This window comes from Corythoichthys intestinalis, chromosome 3 (genome assembly GCF_030265065.1).
Source record: "Corythoichthys intestinalis isolate RoL2023-P3 chromosome 3, ASM3026506v1, whole genome shotgun sequence".
In the NCBI taxonomy this organism is placed as follows: Eukaryota; Metazoa; Chordata; class Actinopteri; order Syngnathiformes; family Syngnathidae; genus Corythoichthys; species Corythoichthys intestinalis.
The window spans coordinates 54,705,623-54,722,760 of record NC_080397.1 but is presented as its reverse complement, the minus strand read 5'-3'; the positions used below and the strand labels follow the sequence as shown (position 1 = coordinate 54,722,760).

At 38.9% G+C, this 17,138-nt stretch overlaps 1 protein-coding gene across 4 annotated transcripts in view; it reads right to left on the bottom strand.

The window, feature by feature from the left end:
* ddhd2 (DDHD domain containing 2) overlaps positions 1 to 17,138 on the bottom strand; it is a 60,476-nt gene that overhangs the window by 39,654 nt on the left and 3,684 nt on the right. For all 4 annotated transcript variants that reach the window (XR_009062701.1, XM_057831419.1, XM_057831420.1 and 1 more), the window contains exons 3-5: positions 8,747 to 8,939; positions 1,022 to 1,206; positions 849 to 938 (exon numbers count right to left, since the gene is read on the bottom strand). Coding sequence is in view for 3 of the 4 variants with exons in the window: in XM_057831419.1 (XP_057687402.1) it covers positions 849 to 938; positions 1,022 to 1,206; positions 8,747 to 8,939 (468 nt within the window). In the remaining variant the exon portion in view is untranslated. The remainder of the gene's footprint in view (positions 1 to 848; positions 939 to 1,021; positions 1,207 to 8,746; positions 8,940 to 17,138) is intronic.

Here is a 17,138-nt window from a genome sequence, read left to right as displayed (position 1 = left end):
AAGTATGGGGGTGGGTCAGTGATGCTGTGGGGCTGCTTCGCTTCCAAAGGCCCTGGGAACCTTGTTAGGGTGCATGGCATCATGAATGCTTTGAAATACCAGGACACTTTAAATCAAAATCTGTTGCCCTCTGCCTGAAAGCTGAAGATGAGTCGTCACTGGGTCTTTCAGCAAGACAATGGCCCTAAACATATGGCCAAATCTACACAGAAATGGTTCACCAGACACAAAATCAAGCTCCTCCCATGGCCATCTCAGTCCCCAGACCTTGTTTTGTTGGCAAAAGGGGGTTGTACAAAGTATTAACACCAGGGGTGCTAATAATTGTGACACACATTATTTGATGTCAAATATTTTTTTCTTTATGTGGGATTTTTTCCCCACTGAATGAATGCACTTGTATTGAAGGTTGGATTTTTCTCTTTTTTTTCCATTAAGGTCCTAAATTATTTGAATTTAAAAAAATTATTAGAAGCTAAAAAACACATCTTTTTCAGGGGTGCCAATAATAATGGAGAGCACAGTATATTACCAAGGGTTCTTGTTTTAATGTTGATCAACTTTAGCTTTGACTTTAGTCTATAAGTTCTATATATTTCAATTTTATTTAAAAATACTTCAGTTTTTTTTTTTGTTATTTTAATTATCTATTTTAACATTATATTCATGTTGATGTTCCAATTTGCAAATTTGTTGTGAAAAATTAACCCATACATCTGAAAATAACACATTCAGAGCTATAATTGCAATACCGTGACACTGTGAAACTGCGGTATTTTTGCTTAAGGTTATCATACCGGCACATGCCTAGTATGTATTGATAACGACCATAAAGGTGCAGTGTTCACCTTGGGATTGTGTAAAATAACCGTCTCTCCCGTGGGAAAATCTAGTTTCCTTTTCCACTCATCCAAAGTAACTGCAATCATATAGGCATCCTGGGGAAGTGGAACAGGTTAGCTGTTCTTACTGAGGAACAAGTTATATTTCAAACAGCTTCGCTGGTGAAAGAGAACCCTACCTCCAGACTGTTGCTGAAGTCTTCGGAGTATGGCATGAACCTCATGTCTTTATCTCCTTTGTGGAACCACGTGCAGCGGCGAACTTCAATGGGCGCCTGTTCCCAGTACACGGCGTAGCACTTCCTCTCCTTGACATTTACATCATAGCGTTCACCCTCCACAGCCACCACCACCTCTCCATCGTCTGTTGATAACCCATCCAATGCTAAACTTTAGACCAGGAGTAGGAAAAGTATGGAATGCATTCCACTTAGCTCATTCTTTAATCCGGCTAATTCAATTTGTAGTTCAGTTTTTTTTAAACTTATAAAACTCATTCATAATTAGGTTGATTCTAAGTAACAACGTTTAAAAACAAAAAATAAAAAAGGAGAAAATCCATATTCATTAAACAAAATTTTATTTATAGTGAGGAGCAGAAGTACGTACTTGCGCCTTTGTGATTTTGCAAGTTCACCCACTTAGAAAATGGGTAGAGATTGTGTAGAGATCTGAAATTTCAATCGTAGATGTATTTCCACTTATAGAGACATAACCTAAAAAATACAATCCGTAACTCACATTGTATGATTTTTTTAAAAATATTTTTTTTTGTAATTTACTGGGGTTTGTAAGTATTTGTACACCTGAAAAAATCAGTGCTAATATTTAGTGCTGAAGCCTTTGTTTGCAATTGCAGAGGTCAAACAATTTCTGTAGTTCTTTACTAGGTTTTCACATATGGAAAAAGAGATTTTGGCCCATTCCTTCACACACAGATCTTCTCTAGATCTGTCAGTTTTCGGGGCTGTCTTTGAGTAACACAAAGTTTCAGCTCCATCCAAAGATCTTCTATTGGATTGAGGTCTGGAGACTGGCTAGGCCACGCCCGAACCTGGATATGCTTTTTACGCAGCCACTCCTTGGTCAACTTGGCTGTGTGCTTCGGATCATTTAATGTTGGAAAATCCAGTCACAACTCATCTTCAAGTCTCTGACTGAAAGAAAGAGGTTGTGGCTTAAAATGTGTTGATACATTTCATTCTGCTTCGTACAGTACAGTCGTCATGTCCCCTTTGCTGAAAATTAGCCCCAAATCATGAGGTTTCCATCTCCATACTTCACAGTGGGGATGGTGTTCTTGGGATTGTACTCATCCTTCTTTATCCTCAACACACGATGAGTAAAGTTTTCACTAGAGATGTCCCGATCGATCGGGTCCGATCACGTCAAAGTTCAAAGTATCGGAATCAGCAAAAAAATATCGGACATGTCTTTTTTTAAAATATATATTGTTTTAAATTAAATCGTTTTCTAATTGTATTTAACGTTACAAGCATAATATGTTACACTCATTCAGAGTCTTTAGTTTAGGCTTAAGGTAGGATTATCAAATTTATCACAATAGCGGCAAGAATTCATTTTTTAAAAAATGTATCACATTACTATATTTATCGCAATTAATACACGCGCTGCACAATCCCCACTCTCACATTGTCACGATCAATCTGTAATGGCGCCGTTTTACCCATATCAAGCGATTAAAAGCAGCGTATCACGCGGAAGGTGAATTTTGGCAGCCTTTGGAGCCTTCTTTTATTTGTCTCAAGCTTTACAATCCCTCTCCCCACAATTAGAAATATCATGGGACGAAATGTGGGGAAGCAAGGTAGCAATTGATCTTTGCATTAATCCCTTACTAGTGTTGTATCGCGTTCTTTTTGAACGAATTGTTTGGGTGAACGAGACCGAACTAATCACCATCTGCACTGATTCGTTCTATGGAGTTGGGGCTTGTGCGTTGTGTGGGAGGGCGTTGAGCAAGCGGCAGCGTCTTCTGACATCGCACATGACCAATCAGACGCCAGCCTCATCGCGGGCAGGGGAGGGAGCGGAAACAGAATCAGGGCATCTGTCACTCACTTCCACGTGTGGCCAATAAGCAGCCAGCGTGCAGGCAGGCGGGCAAGACTGAGTTTTGTCACTTCCCGTTCAGTGACTCGGTCCTCCGGTTCCTGACCTAGCTTGCTGCTAACTTGACTTTCCAGTAATGACTATGCGGTGAACGAGTCAAAAAATGAAAGGAAATGACTGTCACATACTTGTTAACGTGGAGCCTATCAAATGCTGCTCAAACAGACAAAAACACCACACAAATCTAGCGAGCATGGTTTAGTCTACTACTTTTCTCAACAGACTCGGGACTGCCTATGACGACATACTATCAAATTTACAGTAATTTAAAACACGGGTAGCTACGAGGCAAGCAAAAGCTGAGCTGCAGTCGCGTGACGGCAGTGAAAGGGGCAGAGAACTGTTACTACATGGAGGCTTCATGGCAGCGATATTAACCTAATATGTGCACAGAAAAAAAGAATATGTAGTATGATCACCATAATACTGATTTGCAATGAAATTATATACATGTCAATTTTTTCCGACTGTTTTATTTTTTTTTCGTGTCAGAGCGTGTCGGGTGTTGGTTGGTTTGACAAATTATGTCAATCCGTCCATTTTGTGCTACTCAAGCGCCCAAAAACAACGCACGCGGACACGGGAGATGTCGCAATATGTCTACATTTTTCTTAACAGACTAATGAGAGAAGAAAGGCGACATCGTAAAGAGCAAACAATTATTTCTCGTCAGCATTTGACGATCTGAGATGAGGGGACGACAGGGGAGCTGACCGGATTATTTTATTTATTAATACCATTGCAAAAATTCAATACGATCATCTTAATACTGATTTGCAATTAAACTGTCAAATATCAAATGTAGTATTGTTTTTATTTCAGAGCAGCACATTTGACAACAAGCTATTTACACTTTAGTTTTAACAATAGTCACCAAAAATAATAGTGATGAGTAGGGCTGGGCGATATGGCCTTAAGTACGTATCACGATAAATTGAGCAGATTTACCTCGATAACGATAAATGACGATAAATTCGCCCAAGCAAACTGTTATATAATTTGAAAATTTGAATCAATGCATGGAATACAAATTAACAGTTTCTCGTTAAATTTATTTACCAGCTTTCAATTTAACAATTGCACATGCAGTCTAAACACTAAGTATTAAAAAAATCTTGTAAACAATAAGAATTCTTGTGTGAACATTTATAACAGCTTGTATGACTTGAAAAATATCATCACTTGAATTTCATTAAATTCATTCCGCATTGTTATACACTAGATAGTGGCATACGTTTAGATATTTAGAATAGATACAAATACGACACATCCACCCGCCCCCCAGAAATTATACTTAATTAAAAAATAAAATGTTTCACAAACCTTTCCTTTCTTTTATTCAGCTCAATTATTTACATCTTATGATTTTGGAAATCCTTACAGTATGCAATAAATAATATTCCTGTTCCCAAGCACTGTGCTTACTGTACTGTAATTTTTACAAAAAATAAACAATACATAGTTACTCCCTGTCATCTAGGACGAGCCACTTACAAGACTAGCACTGTCGTGTATTACAAATACTGCTTTGAACACATCTTCACAGACAAAAGCAATGACACAGGCTTAAAGAGGTCAACTTTCATTGTGTAAATCACACTTAATGACGACACGATCTCCTGGTTGAAATAGACGACATCCACTTACTGGTAATTCTATTGAAGATATGTAATGCTGAGGCAATTTGTCAACTTTACTTTTAAAAAGAAACGTGCACTGTTTATCCAGTAGATGGGGCTCTTGCAGTGTGTCAAACAGTGATTCAATTTAGGGCAATTGTCTTAAAAGTGGTTCATTATTTCAGAAAGCCTCGGTTTTTCCATCCCTATCTGGAACCTGTCAAGAGTTTACTTAATGTCGGGTGAAAGTCTGGCGAAGCTAACTTAAGCCCGACTTCATCCCGTTTACTTGTAGCGTTAGCAGCTAGCGTTAGCCTACCGGGCTTCTGTTTGATTGGCTTCCTGAAAACCATGTGACTCCCAATGTAAGCACACTGTCTGCTTTCTTAAAGGGGACGAACATAGCCGAACAACACAGAGTCAAAGCGGGATGAAAAGACTATATTTTCTTCTTTTATTAAATTACCGAATTTACCGACATGGTCAAAATTACGTCGGTCATCGTGAAGAATTTCGGTAACGGTAAATTTTCGGTTTACCGCCCTGCTCTAGTGATGAGCATAAAAACAAAAATACAACAGAGCGAGAGGTAAATATGATGTGTTGGTCGTTCCATATTTAGAAATTAAACTTTCGATTTATTTTTATTTTCGTGATAGCAAGCATGCTGCGTTGGCTGGTAGCAGCAGCATTGTATATGTGATCAAGATCATGCTAAAGAAAGTCTGTGCGCCCCCGACCCCAAACCCCCACTCCCCCGACCAAAGGAAAATGTTTAACCGTGTCCTAAATCGAAATGCAGGCACGAGCCATGACTTTGAGCCCATAGAACTAGGACAGACGACGCGGAAGTTCTCCCTCGCTTTTGCAGCAGCAGGAGGGAGACAAGGCTGTCTGTGAACGCAGAATGATACCGCCTGTCACTCATTTCTGAAACTACGACGGGCGGTCAATGAGGAGCCTATGTGCAAGAGAGGGAGGGACCAAGCAATGTCACTTCCCATACAGCAGTACTTCTCAAATAGTGGGGCGCGCCCCCCTGGGGGGGCGCAGAGCGATGCCAGGGGGGGCGCATGTGACCTTGGGGAACATGCTTTTTTTTTTTTTTTTTTTTCTTTGCCGTACTGGAATAAAGTGTACTTGCACATCCACTCAGTGGGTGGCAGTGGCGCTCTCATTTTCAGAGTGCGCGCAGTATTTTTGAACTAAGGAAGAGCACTCAGAACACACAGAAAACAGATATGAAGAGCAGTGCGCCGCCGCCGTTTTCGAAAGCCGTTTTCCGACCGGACTCGCGCAGCGACCCACTGTCTTGTCCGGCCGGTTCTCACGTCGCCGCCCAAGAAGTGCCATTTTTGGCTTGGGATCGTCACGACGACCGCCCTCACCTACGGTTCTACCTCGGCCGCCGGGAATGCGCTTTTTTCGTGCCGTTTGTCTTTTAGCTTTGACTTTTAATACAGTGGGTAATGAGGAAAGACCACTGTTTACTGTGTCTAAAAATAATTATAGCGGACAGCCAGAAGCCAAAACAATTAAGACGCCACTTAAAGACATTAGACCCCAATCTCATTGATAAGCTTGATTGTTTTTCAGCGAAAACGGCCAAATATTTCCAACAATCGTCCTGTTTTGTCAGTGTAATATCAGTAAACCAATTAGCATTGTTAGCATGCTCACTGCAAGATAACTCCACACCATTGCAAAGGAGGTACAAAAATAAAAACTGTCCTTCTGTCCAAGGACACTTTTTTTCTTTTTCTTTTATTCAGTTTTGTTTTTTCGATCAAATTTTTTGGCATATTGTCCTCATGAGTGAATGTTTCTAATCAATTTTAATTTGTTATTATTTACTGATTTTATTTTTATTTTTATTTATCAAATGGTCAAAAATGTAACTTGAGTGTATTTTTTAGTTTGGATGGGACTTTTTTTTTTTTTAAATTCAGGCAAATTGATGCGCGTCGTCTTCTCTGTTACAAACAAAACAATGTTAATAAAGTTCTACTTTATTATAAGTTGATCTGTTACTTTTTTTCGTTATTAGGAAAAAAAAGGACACAATGTTAGGCAGATGCGTATTTATAATAGTAATTTTATAGACAAATGATACTATTTACAGTGGTGGCAGAGAGTTTGGGGGGGCGCGAAACATTTACGTCTTCCTTGGGGGGGCGTAACAGAAAATAATTGAGAAGCACTGCCATACAGGTATACTGCAAAGCAGCCTTTGGTGATTCGTTCGGCAACATCACTTCCCGCTTAGTAACCGAACAACTTGTTTGGGCGTGGAGGGAGATGAGGGGGGCGAAAGATTCGTCGAACAATTTGTTTGTACAAATCTATTTACTGAATGAACCAGAATGGACTCATTTACTCAAACGGACGACAGATCCCGTCACTATCCCTTACTTTAATACCCAACGCAGAGAAGATATATCAAATGGTAGCACTACGCACAGTCATGGGTGCACTTCCCATCATGCATTTGGGCAGAATTTAAATGCCTGAATTATCATTTACTGAAAGCTCATAAAAATCCACTAGATGGCAATATTTAGTCACAATATACAAAGTCACATCCGTCCTTTAAGAATTACAATTCTTTCTATCCGCGGATCCCTCTCACAGAAAGAATGTTAATAATGTAAATGCCATCTTGAGGATTTATTGTCATAATAAATAAATACAGTACTTATGTACTGTATGTTAAATGCATATATTCGTCCGAGTTTTATTCATTTTTTTCTTAATGCATTGCCAAAATGTATATGATCAGGAAAAATTATCGGGAATGATTGGAATTGAATCGAGAGCAAAAACAAGCAATCGGATCGGGAAATAATCGGGATCGGCAGATACCCAAACTAAAACAATCGGGATCGGATCGGGAGCAAAAAACATGATCGGAACAACCCTAGTTTTCACCAAAATGTTCTACTTTGGTCTCATCTGACTACATGACTTTCTTCCATGATACCTCTGCATCTTTCAGATGGTCCCTGGCAAACCTCAGACGGGCCTTCACATGTAGTGGCTTCAACAGGGGAACTTTCTGAGCAATGCATGATTTTAAACCACAGTACCGTAGTGTTCTACTGACAGTAGCCTTTGAAACTGTGCATCCAGCTCTCTTCAGGTCATTGACCAGCTCCTGCCGTGCAGTTCTAGGCTGAGCCCTCACTTTTCTCATCATGAGTGATGCCCCACATGGAGAGATTTTACATGGAGCCCCAGTCCGAGGTAGATTTTCAGTCATGTTTAGCCTTTTCCATTTTATAACAATTGCTGCAACTGTTGATTTATTCTCACCTAGCTGCTTTCCAATTGTCCCATAGCCTTTTCCAGCTTTGTGGAGCTAAACATTTTTTTCTCTGGTGTCTTTTGAAAGCTCTCTGGTCTTGCCCATGGTAGCAGTTGGATTATGGCTGACTGTGGGGAGCGCAGGTAACAATAATGAGCTCAAAAGGATGGAGGGTGGGTGGTTACTCTTGGGGTAAAGGTGGGACTTTTTTTTAAGGTAGATCGACAACTCTTTGAGTGTCATAATTGTTGCTGACTCTCAGGGGTACAAATACTTAATGAACCCCAGTAAATTACAAAAAAAATATTTTTTAAAATCACACAATGAAATTTTGGGATTTTATTTTAGATTATGTCTCTGAGTGGAAATGCATCTATGATTGAAATTTTAGACTATTTTCTAAGTGGGTGTGCAAATACTTTTCACGGTACATTTTTGTTTCTTTTTGCAATGATTAAGTATTTCTGGATCATTTTGTTACTTTTCAGCCCCTAAAAACACAAATATATATTTTTTGGAAAATTATAAACCCGATCTTTTTCACCAGATTCTGATCCTCTGAAAAATGGCCCGATTGCCCCAATTTCCGATCACGGGACCGGATCGGGGACGTCACTAAATAATGTGTAGAACTTGAAAAGTAACTTCAGTTACTTTGCTAAGTAACTGTTTACTTTACAATGAGTTTACTGAGTTACTTACTCAATTGCCTTTTGGGAAATAAATTGTAACTCTAACTATTTACTTTTTTAAAAGTAAGATTAACAATTAGTATGACGCTTTTTATTAGTTAAAATTAGTATGTTTTTTCAGGGAACAACGTCTATACTCAGTGATTGCATGTTTACCTGCATTATTGGCATTCTCTAATTTTTCTGAGTCTTCTCTGCTAAAAGGGAGCCAGAGTACATTGTCATCGCTCTGTTTGTAGAAGAACCAGTGAGGCTGCACTTTTTGGTAAGGAGGTGGGACTGGCTCCATGTCGAGCATCTCAAAGGATGAAGTCGAACCAGGAGAGGCTTCATCCACTCCCGGCAACACCTGTAGACAATCACGCAAAGGGCCAAGATGTAAGCAAAAAGTGAACAGATTCACACACACACGATATTCAAATGTTACCTCTGCTTGATCTCGAGTACCTAAAAAGTCTGTGCTCAGTAAGGGAGTTAAAAAAAAAATCGATTATTAGCTGCATCGCGATTCTACACGTGACAATTCGATTACGATTCATAAAGGTTCAAAAACGATGATTTTCCCTAACAGCTTTTATGACAGCCACTTGTAGCGGAACGAAATTCAAGACGCATCTGCCGCCCGGACACCTTTAACGGACGCACGCATAACGTGATGATGGATGCTGCCGGTCACGGAGTGAGAGATTTACTCCTTTTGAAAAGACTGGAAAATAAATTTGTGTATGAGACAGGCGGTCGCACTTCGGCATGCATGTTATTTTTTAGAGCGAGAAGGGAATAGAGATAGTTCGTTGCTCCTTGTCTTTCAGATGTCCAGCAGTAGTTTTAAGTCATGTCAGTTGAAAAATTTCCTGAGTGTGTTGCTAAGACCCGTGTGCGTCTATAAGAGGTGAGTACACTGACCCTCTTGTACTGTTAAGCCTTTATTGTTGTTGTTTATGAGATGTTAACAGTTAGCGCCGAGCGCTAAGCTAATTAGCTAAATCCTTAACGTGTACTGTATTTCATGTGCAGAACGTGTAAAACCACGATTAAGTACAACAACACTACAAACATGCGAAATAGTACACAAATATGTGAAAACAAAGTATATCGGAAGTAGTCTTATTTCTAAAGACACTTTGTTTCCAGAAAATGTGGAATTCATTCCACCTGTGTAAATTTTATTGTATTGTTGAGAAATAAGTTCTGCCTTTAAAATGGTTAATGTTTTTGCACTTTCTTGTAAAAAAAAAAAATGTTTGGCTACTTTGTTAATTAGGAATGTACGATGCATTGATAAACGTGATAATCACGATAACTAGAGATGTCCCGATCCATCGGGATGCCGATCACGTCATTTTCAAAGTATCGGATTTGGCAAAAAAATATCGGCCATGCATTTTTTTAATATATATATATTTTTTAATTAAATCGTTTTCTAATTGTATTTAACGTTACAGACATAATATGTTACACTCATCCAGAGTCTTTAGTTTAGGCTTAAGATAGGGTTATCAAATTTATCCCGATATCGGCGGTAATAAGTTTTTCAAAAAATGTATCACGTTAAAATATTTAATGCTATTAATGCATGTGTTGCACGACCCAGTCACGCATTGTCGCGCTCAATCTGTAATGGCGCTATTTTACCTACATAGAGAGATATAAGGCAGCATAAAATGAGTAGAGTGAATTTTGGCAGCCTTTGGAGCCTTTTTTTAATTGGCTAAAGCCATACAATCCCTCTCCCTACGATTAGTAATATCATGGGAAGCAATGTGGGGAAGTAAGGTAGCAATTGATCTTTTTCTTTACACCTTATTTTATTTCCCAACGCAGAGAAGATATATCAATTGGTAGCACTATGCACAGTCATGGTTCCACTTCCCATCATGCATTGGGGCATGGCTACAGTATCATTTACTGAAAGCTCAACAAATAAACAAGATGGCAATATTTAGTCACAATATACAAAGTCACAAGTCTTTCTATCCGTGGATCTCACAGAAAGAATGTTAATAATGTAAATGCCATCTTGAGGATTTATTGTCATAATAAACAAATACAGTACTTATGTACTGTATGTTGAATGTATATATTCTTCCGAGTTTTATTCATTTTTTTCTTAATGCATTGCCAAAATGTATATGATCTGGGAAAATTATCGGGAATGATTGGAATTGAATCGGGAGCAAAAAAAAAAAAAAACAATCGGATCGGGAAATATCGGGATTGGCAGATACTCAAACTAAAATGACCGGAATCAGATCGGGAGCAAAAAAACATGATCGGAACAACCCTAGTTTTAGTTAAACAGACACTGTTTTTTCATCTGTGTGATTTTGACAAAGATCACATTTGATGGGGATTTTATGCAGAAATGTGAGAAATTCCAAAAGGTTCAGATCCCTTTTCATACGTTTTTCATCGGGAAAAATTATCGGGAATGATTGGAATTGAATCGGGAGCAAAAAAAAGCAATCGGATCGGGAAATATCGGGATCGGCAGATACTCAAACTAAAACGACCGGGATCGGATCGGGAGCAAAATAACATGATCGGAACAACCCTAGCGATAACCGTGATCATCGCCAATAACGTGATCATCGTTCAATAATCGAATCATAGCATCCTTAATCGTAATCGAATCGAATCGAATCGTGGGGTGCGTAAGATGGCACAACCCTAGTGCTCACTTGGGTTTGTTCGATTAAGCTACTACTCAAGAGGGAACTTTAACTCATCTGCCCAAGTAAAAAACAACGGACAGGCAAGGACCGGGCCTCCTTTGTCCTTCTCTTCTCTTGGTCAGGCATATACTCTGTTCTACTCTCCTAATCTGGCTTTCCCTCTCTGTAAGGGTGACGCAAGTACAGCTTGTAAACAGCCCTTTTTTCTTTGAATCTTACACAATTGGAGCCCTCCACTACTTGACACACAATTACACAACTGGAAATTCAGAAACAAGTCAGGAGGGTGTTGACACTTACAGAAAAGTAATAATTTGTCATTCTAAATATGTCAATACCAAGTGCTATTCAAGGTCTTGTTGCAAAACCTTGGAAAGTAGCTTCAAATCCCTGTCACTCAACAAACGTGTGTGGAAGCCATACAGAGGAACAATATGTGACTTCCAAGTATAGTCGAACTGTTTCTTTCGCTGGGCAGTGTCTTCATTATGCCATGCTGTCGCTCAGTGAGTAAAGAATGTAGCAGCTATTTTTGTCCATTAGAACAGGAGCACAAACCAACTCTCGCACTAAGTAAGAATTACTGAGCGCTGAGATTGATGAACACTTGAGGGGTGTGAATTGTGACAATGCTGAGTCAATAGACTATTTCAGTCATGCCTGGCACAGTCTTGGAGTTTTGCAAGGTGTTAGGAGTTGTTGCAGAGAAGCACATTGTGACATACAGTACATCACGCTTTGGACTTCGTCGCGCTTTTCTCGGTCATCTGTAGCTCAGTGGGCGAGAGGGGTGTTATACCACCGGATTATAACTCTTGCGGGTGGGTTTCTTCACTAATTTACATTTCACTAATTGTTGTTTACATACTTTGAACCAGCCACAACTTTGTAATGGTAGGCAACCCATGAACAACCCAACTTGGTAATGAAACATTAATCTGCTTATTTCCAACCATCCATCCTGTATTTTGAATACCAGTTTTCTTGGTTAGATTTGTAGCAATCTGCTTATTTCCAACCATCCATCCTGTATTTTGAATACCAGTTTTCTTGGTTAGATTTGTAGCAATCTATATTGCATACTTTGGGACTAACTAGAAACGGCAATTTCTGGAGAAATTACTCTGGGTCTTTGCTGTGTCGGGATACAGATTTTAGCCCTGCCCAGGTTGGTTTGGGGACATTTCAGGGACAATATCAGGTCACTTCCTGTTGATATGGGGACATTTGGGGGGCGTGTCCTGGTCAAATAAGATCATTAGGGACATTTGGGGGGCGTGTCCTGGTCATATCAGTTCATTAAGGGACATTTGGGGGCATGTCCTAGTCATATCAGGTCATTTGGGGACATTTGGGGGGGCGTGGTTTGTCATACCAGGTCATTTGGGGGACACGTCCTATTGATATCTGGTCATTTCCTTTTGATCTGGGTAAATTTGTTTTTTTGCCATTGAAAATGAATTGGAAATTTGGACGTCAATGGCCGTCAATGGCATCGACTTACATATGCGTCAATGGAGTCTAAGTACATTTGCATCAATAGAATCGAAATACATGGCCGTCAATGGCATCAATGGAATGTAAATTCCATTGGAAATTCCATTGGAATTGAATGGGAAATTTGAACCAACGTTGCATCCCATTAAAAATGAATGGGAAGGTTTTTGGCAAATTTCCAGGGAACTGTAAATTTTTATGCCCCTCACCGTCCCGGAATTTTTGATAACCAAAAATTGTGATTTGGTCAAAAATTGTAGGACTAGATACATTTTGAAAATCTTCCGGTCTTTTCGATATTTGAACGGTGTCGATCGGTCAGACGGTTCGGGGTGCGCGGTGCACCGAAGAAATCCCATTCAAAAAAAAACAAAACAATAACACTATTTGGGTCTTTTTTCAAAGACTCAGATAATTAGCAGCCAATTACAGGGCTGAGCTTGGGCATAATAATGGAAACATCTAACATTTTGGCATCACAATCACTGAACATAATTGTTAAAGAATGGCATGAGGAACATTCTAATGAAGTTGAGCATCTCGTATGGCCGGCACAATCCCCAGACCTCAACATTATTGAGCATTTATGGTCAGTTTTAGTGATTCAAGTAAGACGTCGATTTCCACCGCCATCGTCTCTAAAAGAGTTAGAGGGTATTCTAACTGAAGCATGGCTTAAAATGCCTTTGGAAACAATTCACGAGTTGTATGAATTAGTGCTGCAACGATTAATCGATTAACTCGAGTAATTTGATTAGAAAAAAAAGCTTCGAATCAAATTTTGCTGCTTTGAGGATTCGTTTAATGATTAGAGTAACGTTGCAATGGTCTGTTTAACAGTCTTGCATTTAGTTTTATTGATTTGGGTGTATACACTGCCCTCTCGTGGCAACAGTGAATATGCTGTAACTCGTCTAAAATGGCTGAATCCAGCTGCTCGCTGTAAAGACCAGCATAAGGTTGTAAGTTTTTGTCTAAAGCTAATATGTTAGTTTATGTATTTGTTATTTAGTGTATAGGTGTGTATGTGTTTAAATGATTTGTTAAGAGCATTTACAAAAAAACGTTACCATTTTATAGCCTTTAAGATAGCTGACTTTTGCTATGTAAAATAGTCAGTTGTTCTTTTGTTGTACTTCGATTCTCATTTATTTATAGCTCAGGTTTTTAAATTTATTTTTAATTTAAATTCTGCATCGTTTGAAGAAACACCCATTTTTATTTGGTATTTGAATTTAATGTTCTTTTGAAAGTATAATCAATGCAAGCCAAAATAAATATTATTGCAGGCATAAACACTTATTTCTTTTACATATCTTAAAATTTATTCTGCAACGCATTAAATTGTTGTAATCTGATTACTCGGTTATTCGAACACACTGATCGATAGATTAATCGATTACTTAAATAATCGATAGCTGCAGCCCTAGTATTAATCAATACCTCAGAGAATTGAGGCTGTAATTGCAGCGAAAGGCGGACCTACACCATATTAGTTTTTTTTTTTTTTTTTTTTTTTAAGGTCTTTCCATTATTTTGTTCAACCCGTTTAGATATACAAACATTTACACTTATGGACAATTTAAAGTCTTCATTGAAGAGAGCATATATAGTATTTAGTAGATAAATAGGTTTGTGAGGAAGTCACTTCAACAGCAATGTTATTTTCATTTCTTAATTCAACTATTGTGCAATGATGCACCAGGAACTGTGTGAAGAGTCTCGGTTGGAGGAGCCCCAAAAGTCGGTGCAGTACAGTGCAAAACTGCGAATAGATTGGCAGAAGGAAACTGCTCCCAACTTTGTTGTAACTGAAGAAAAAGTATATTTTCATGTTAGATGTACGGTAATGCATTAAAGCTAGAGATGTCGATCGGGATGCTGATCGATCGGGTCCGATCACGTCATTTTCAAAGTATCGGAATCAGCAAAATAATATCAGACATGCCTTTATATATATATGTGTATATATACACATATATATATGTATTTTTTAATTAAATCGTTTTCTAATTACAACATTTACCGTAATTAACGCATGCGCTGCACGACCCATTCATGCATTGTCGCGTTCAATCTATAATGGCGCCGTTTTACCCATTCAGTATATAGAGCAAAAAGGCAGCGTAAAATGAGTAAAGTGAATTTTGGCAGCCTTTGGAGCCTTTTTTTAAATGGCTAAAGCCTTACAGTCCCTCTCCCAACGATTAGAATCAATCGTGGGAAGCAATGTGGAGAGGAAAGGTAGTGGTTGATCTTTTTCTTAAGACCCTATGTTATTTCCCAACGCAGAGAAGATAAATCAATTGGTACCACGACACACAGTCATGGTTGCACTTCCCATCATGCATTTGGGCAGAAGTTAAATGGCTACAGTATCATTTACTGAAAGCTCAACAAATACACTAGATGGCAATATTTAGTCACAATACACAAAGTCACATTTATCCTTTAAGAATTACAAGTCTTTCTATCCGTGGATCCCTCTCACAGGAAGAATGTTAATAATGTAAATGCCATCTTGAGGATTTATTGTCATAATAAACAAATACTGTACTTATGTACTGTATGTTGAATGTATATATTCGTCCGAGTTTTATTCATTTTTTTCTTAATGCATTACCAAAATGTATATGATCGGGAAAAATTATCGGGAATGATTGGAATTGAATCGGGAGGAACAAAAAGCAATCGGATCGGGAAATATCGGGATCAGCAGATACTCAAACTAAAACGATCGGGATCGGATCGGCAGGAAAAAAACATGATCGGAACAACCCTAATTAAAGCCAATTAATTAATCAAAGCCAGTGGCTGTTCACTCAGTTAACCTTTACTGACTACTAGAGGTCGACTGATACGGGATTTTCAAATGCCGATGCCGATGCCGACCTCAATATCTGAATTTGGTTTTTTTTTAACCAACTGCCGATATCCAAAACCGATTTTGAAAGCAGATATGCTTTTTTTTAAGCACTTATATTATGAAAGGCATTTTTTTAATCGCTTCAACAGCTTCAAATTTACAATGATGACCTGAGACTGAAAAGATTCATTCGGTCTAGTGCAGTGCTTCTCAATTATTTTCTGTTACGCCCCCCCAAGGAAGACGTAAATGTTTCGCGCCCCCCCCCCCCAACTCTCTGCCGCCACTGTAAATAGTATCATTCGTCTATATTACTATTATAAGTACGCCTCAGCCTAACATTGTGTCCTTTTTTTTCTATTAAAGAAAAAAAGTAACATAAATCAACTTATAATAAAGTATAACTTTTTTAACATTGTGTTGCTTGTAACAGAAAAGACTTAACGCGCATCAATTTGCCTGAAGTTAAAAAAAAAATAAAAAAAAGTCACATCCAAACTGTAAAAATACACTCAAGGTACATTTTTGACCATTTGATACTGAAAAATAAAATGTAATAAAATCAGTAAATAATAACAAATTCAAATTGATTAGAAACATTTACTCTTCAGGACAACATGCCAAAAAATTTGACCGAAAAACAAAACTGAATAGAAGGGGGGAAAAAAGTCTTTGGACATAAGGAAAGTTTTTATTTTCGCTGATTCACCACAGTGCTCACTGGTTTACTGATATAACACTGACAAAGCGGGACGATTGTGACAATTGGCAATATTCGGCACATTTTCGCTGAAAAACAATCAAGCGGCTTATCAATGAGATTGAGGTCGAATGTCTTTAAGTGGCGTCTTAACTGATTTGGCTTCTCCGCTATAATCATTTTTAGACTCAGTAAACAGTGGTCTTTCCTCATTTCCCACTATATTAAAAGTCAAAGGCAAACGGCCCGAAAAAAGCGCATTCTCGGCGGCCGAGGTAGAACCGTAGGTGAGGGCGGTGGTCGTGACGATCCCAAGCCGAAAACGGCACTTCTCGGCCGGACACGTGAGAACCGAAGAAGACAGTGGGTCGCTGCGTGAGTCCAGCTCTGCATGAGTCTCTTCCGTGTGCTCTTGCTTACTTCAAAAATACTGCACGCACTTTGAAAATGAGAGCGCCACTGCCACCCACGGAGTGGATGTGCAAGTACACTTTATTCTAGTACGGCAAAAAAAATAAAAAAATAAAAGCATGTTCCCCGAGGTCACTCGCGCCCCCCCTGGCATCGCTCTGCGCCCCCCTGGGGGGCGCGCCCCACCATTTGAGAAGTACTGGTCTAGTGCTACCAAACCAATGAATGCAGCACTTCTTTATATGATATACACAACACTCAACAAAAACAGTACATTATTTTCAAATAATTAAACCCACCACGACGTCACGACGAGATGTAAACGAGTGAGAGTTTAAGAGGATGCTCGTCATGCTAAATCTAATTATAATGCGAATACTACGCCAATGCTACAAGTTA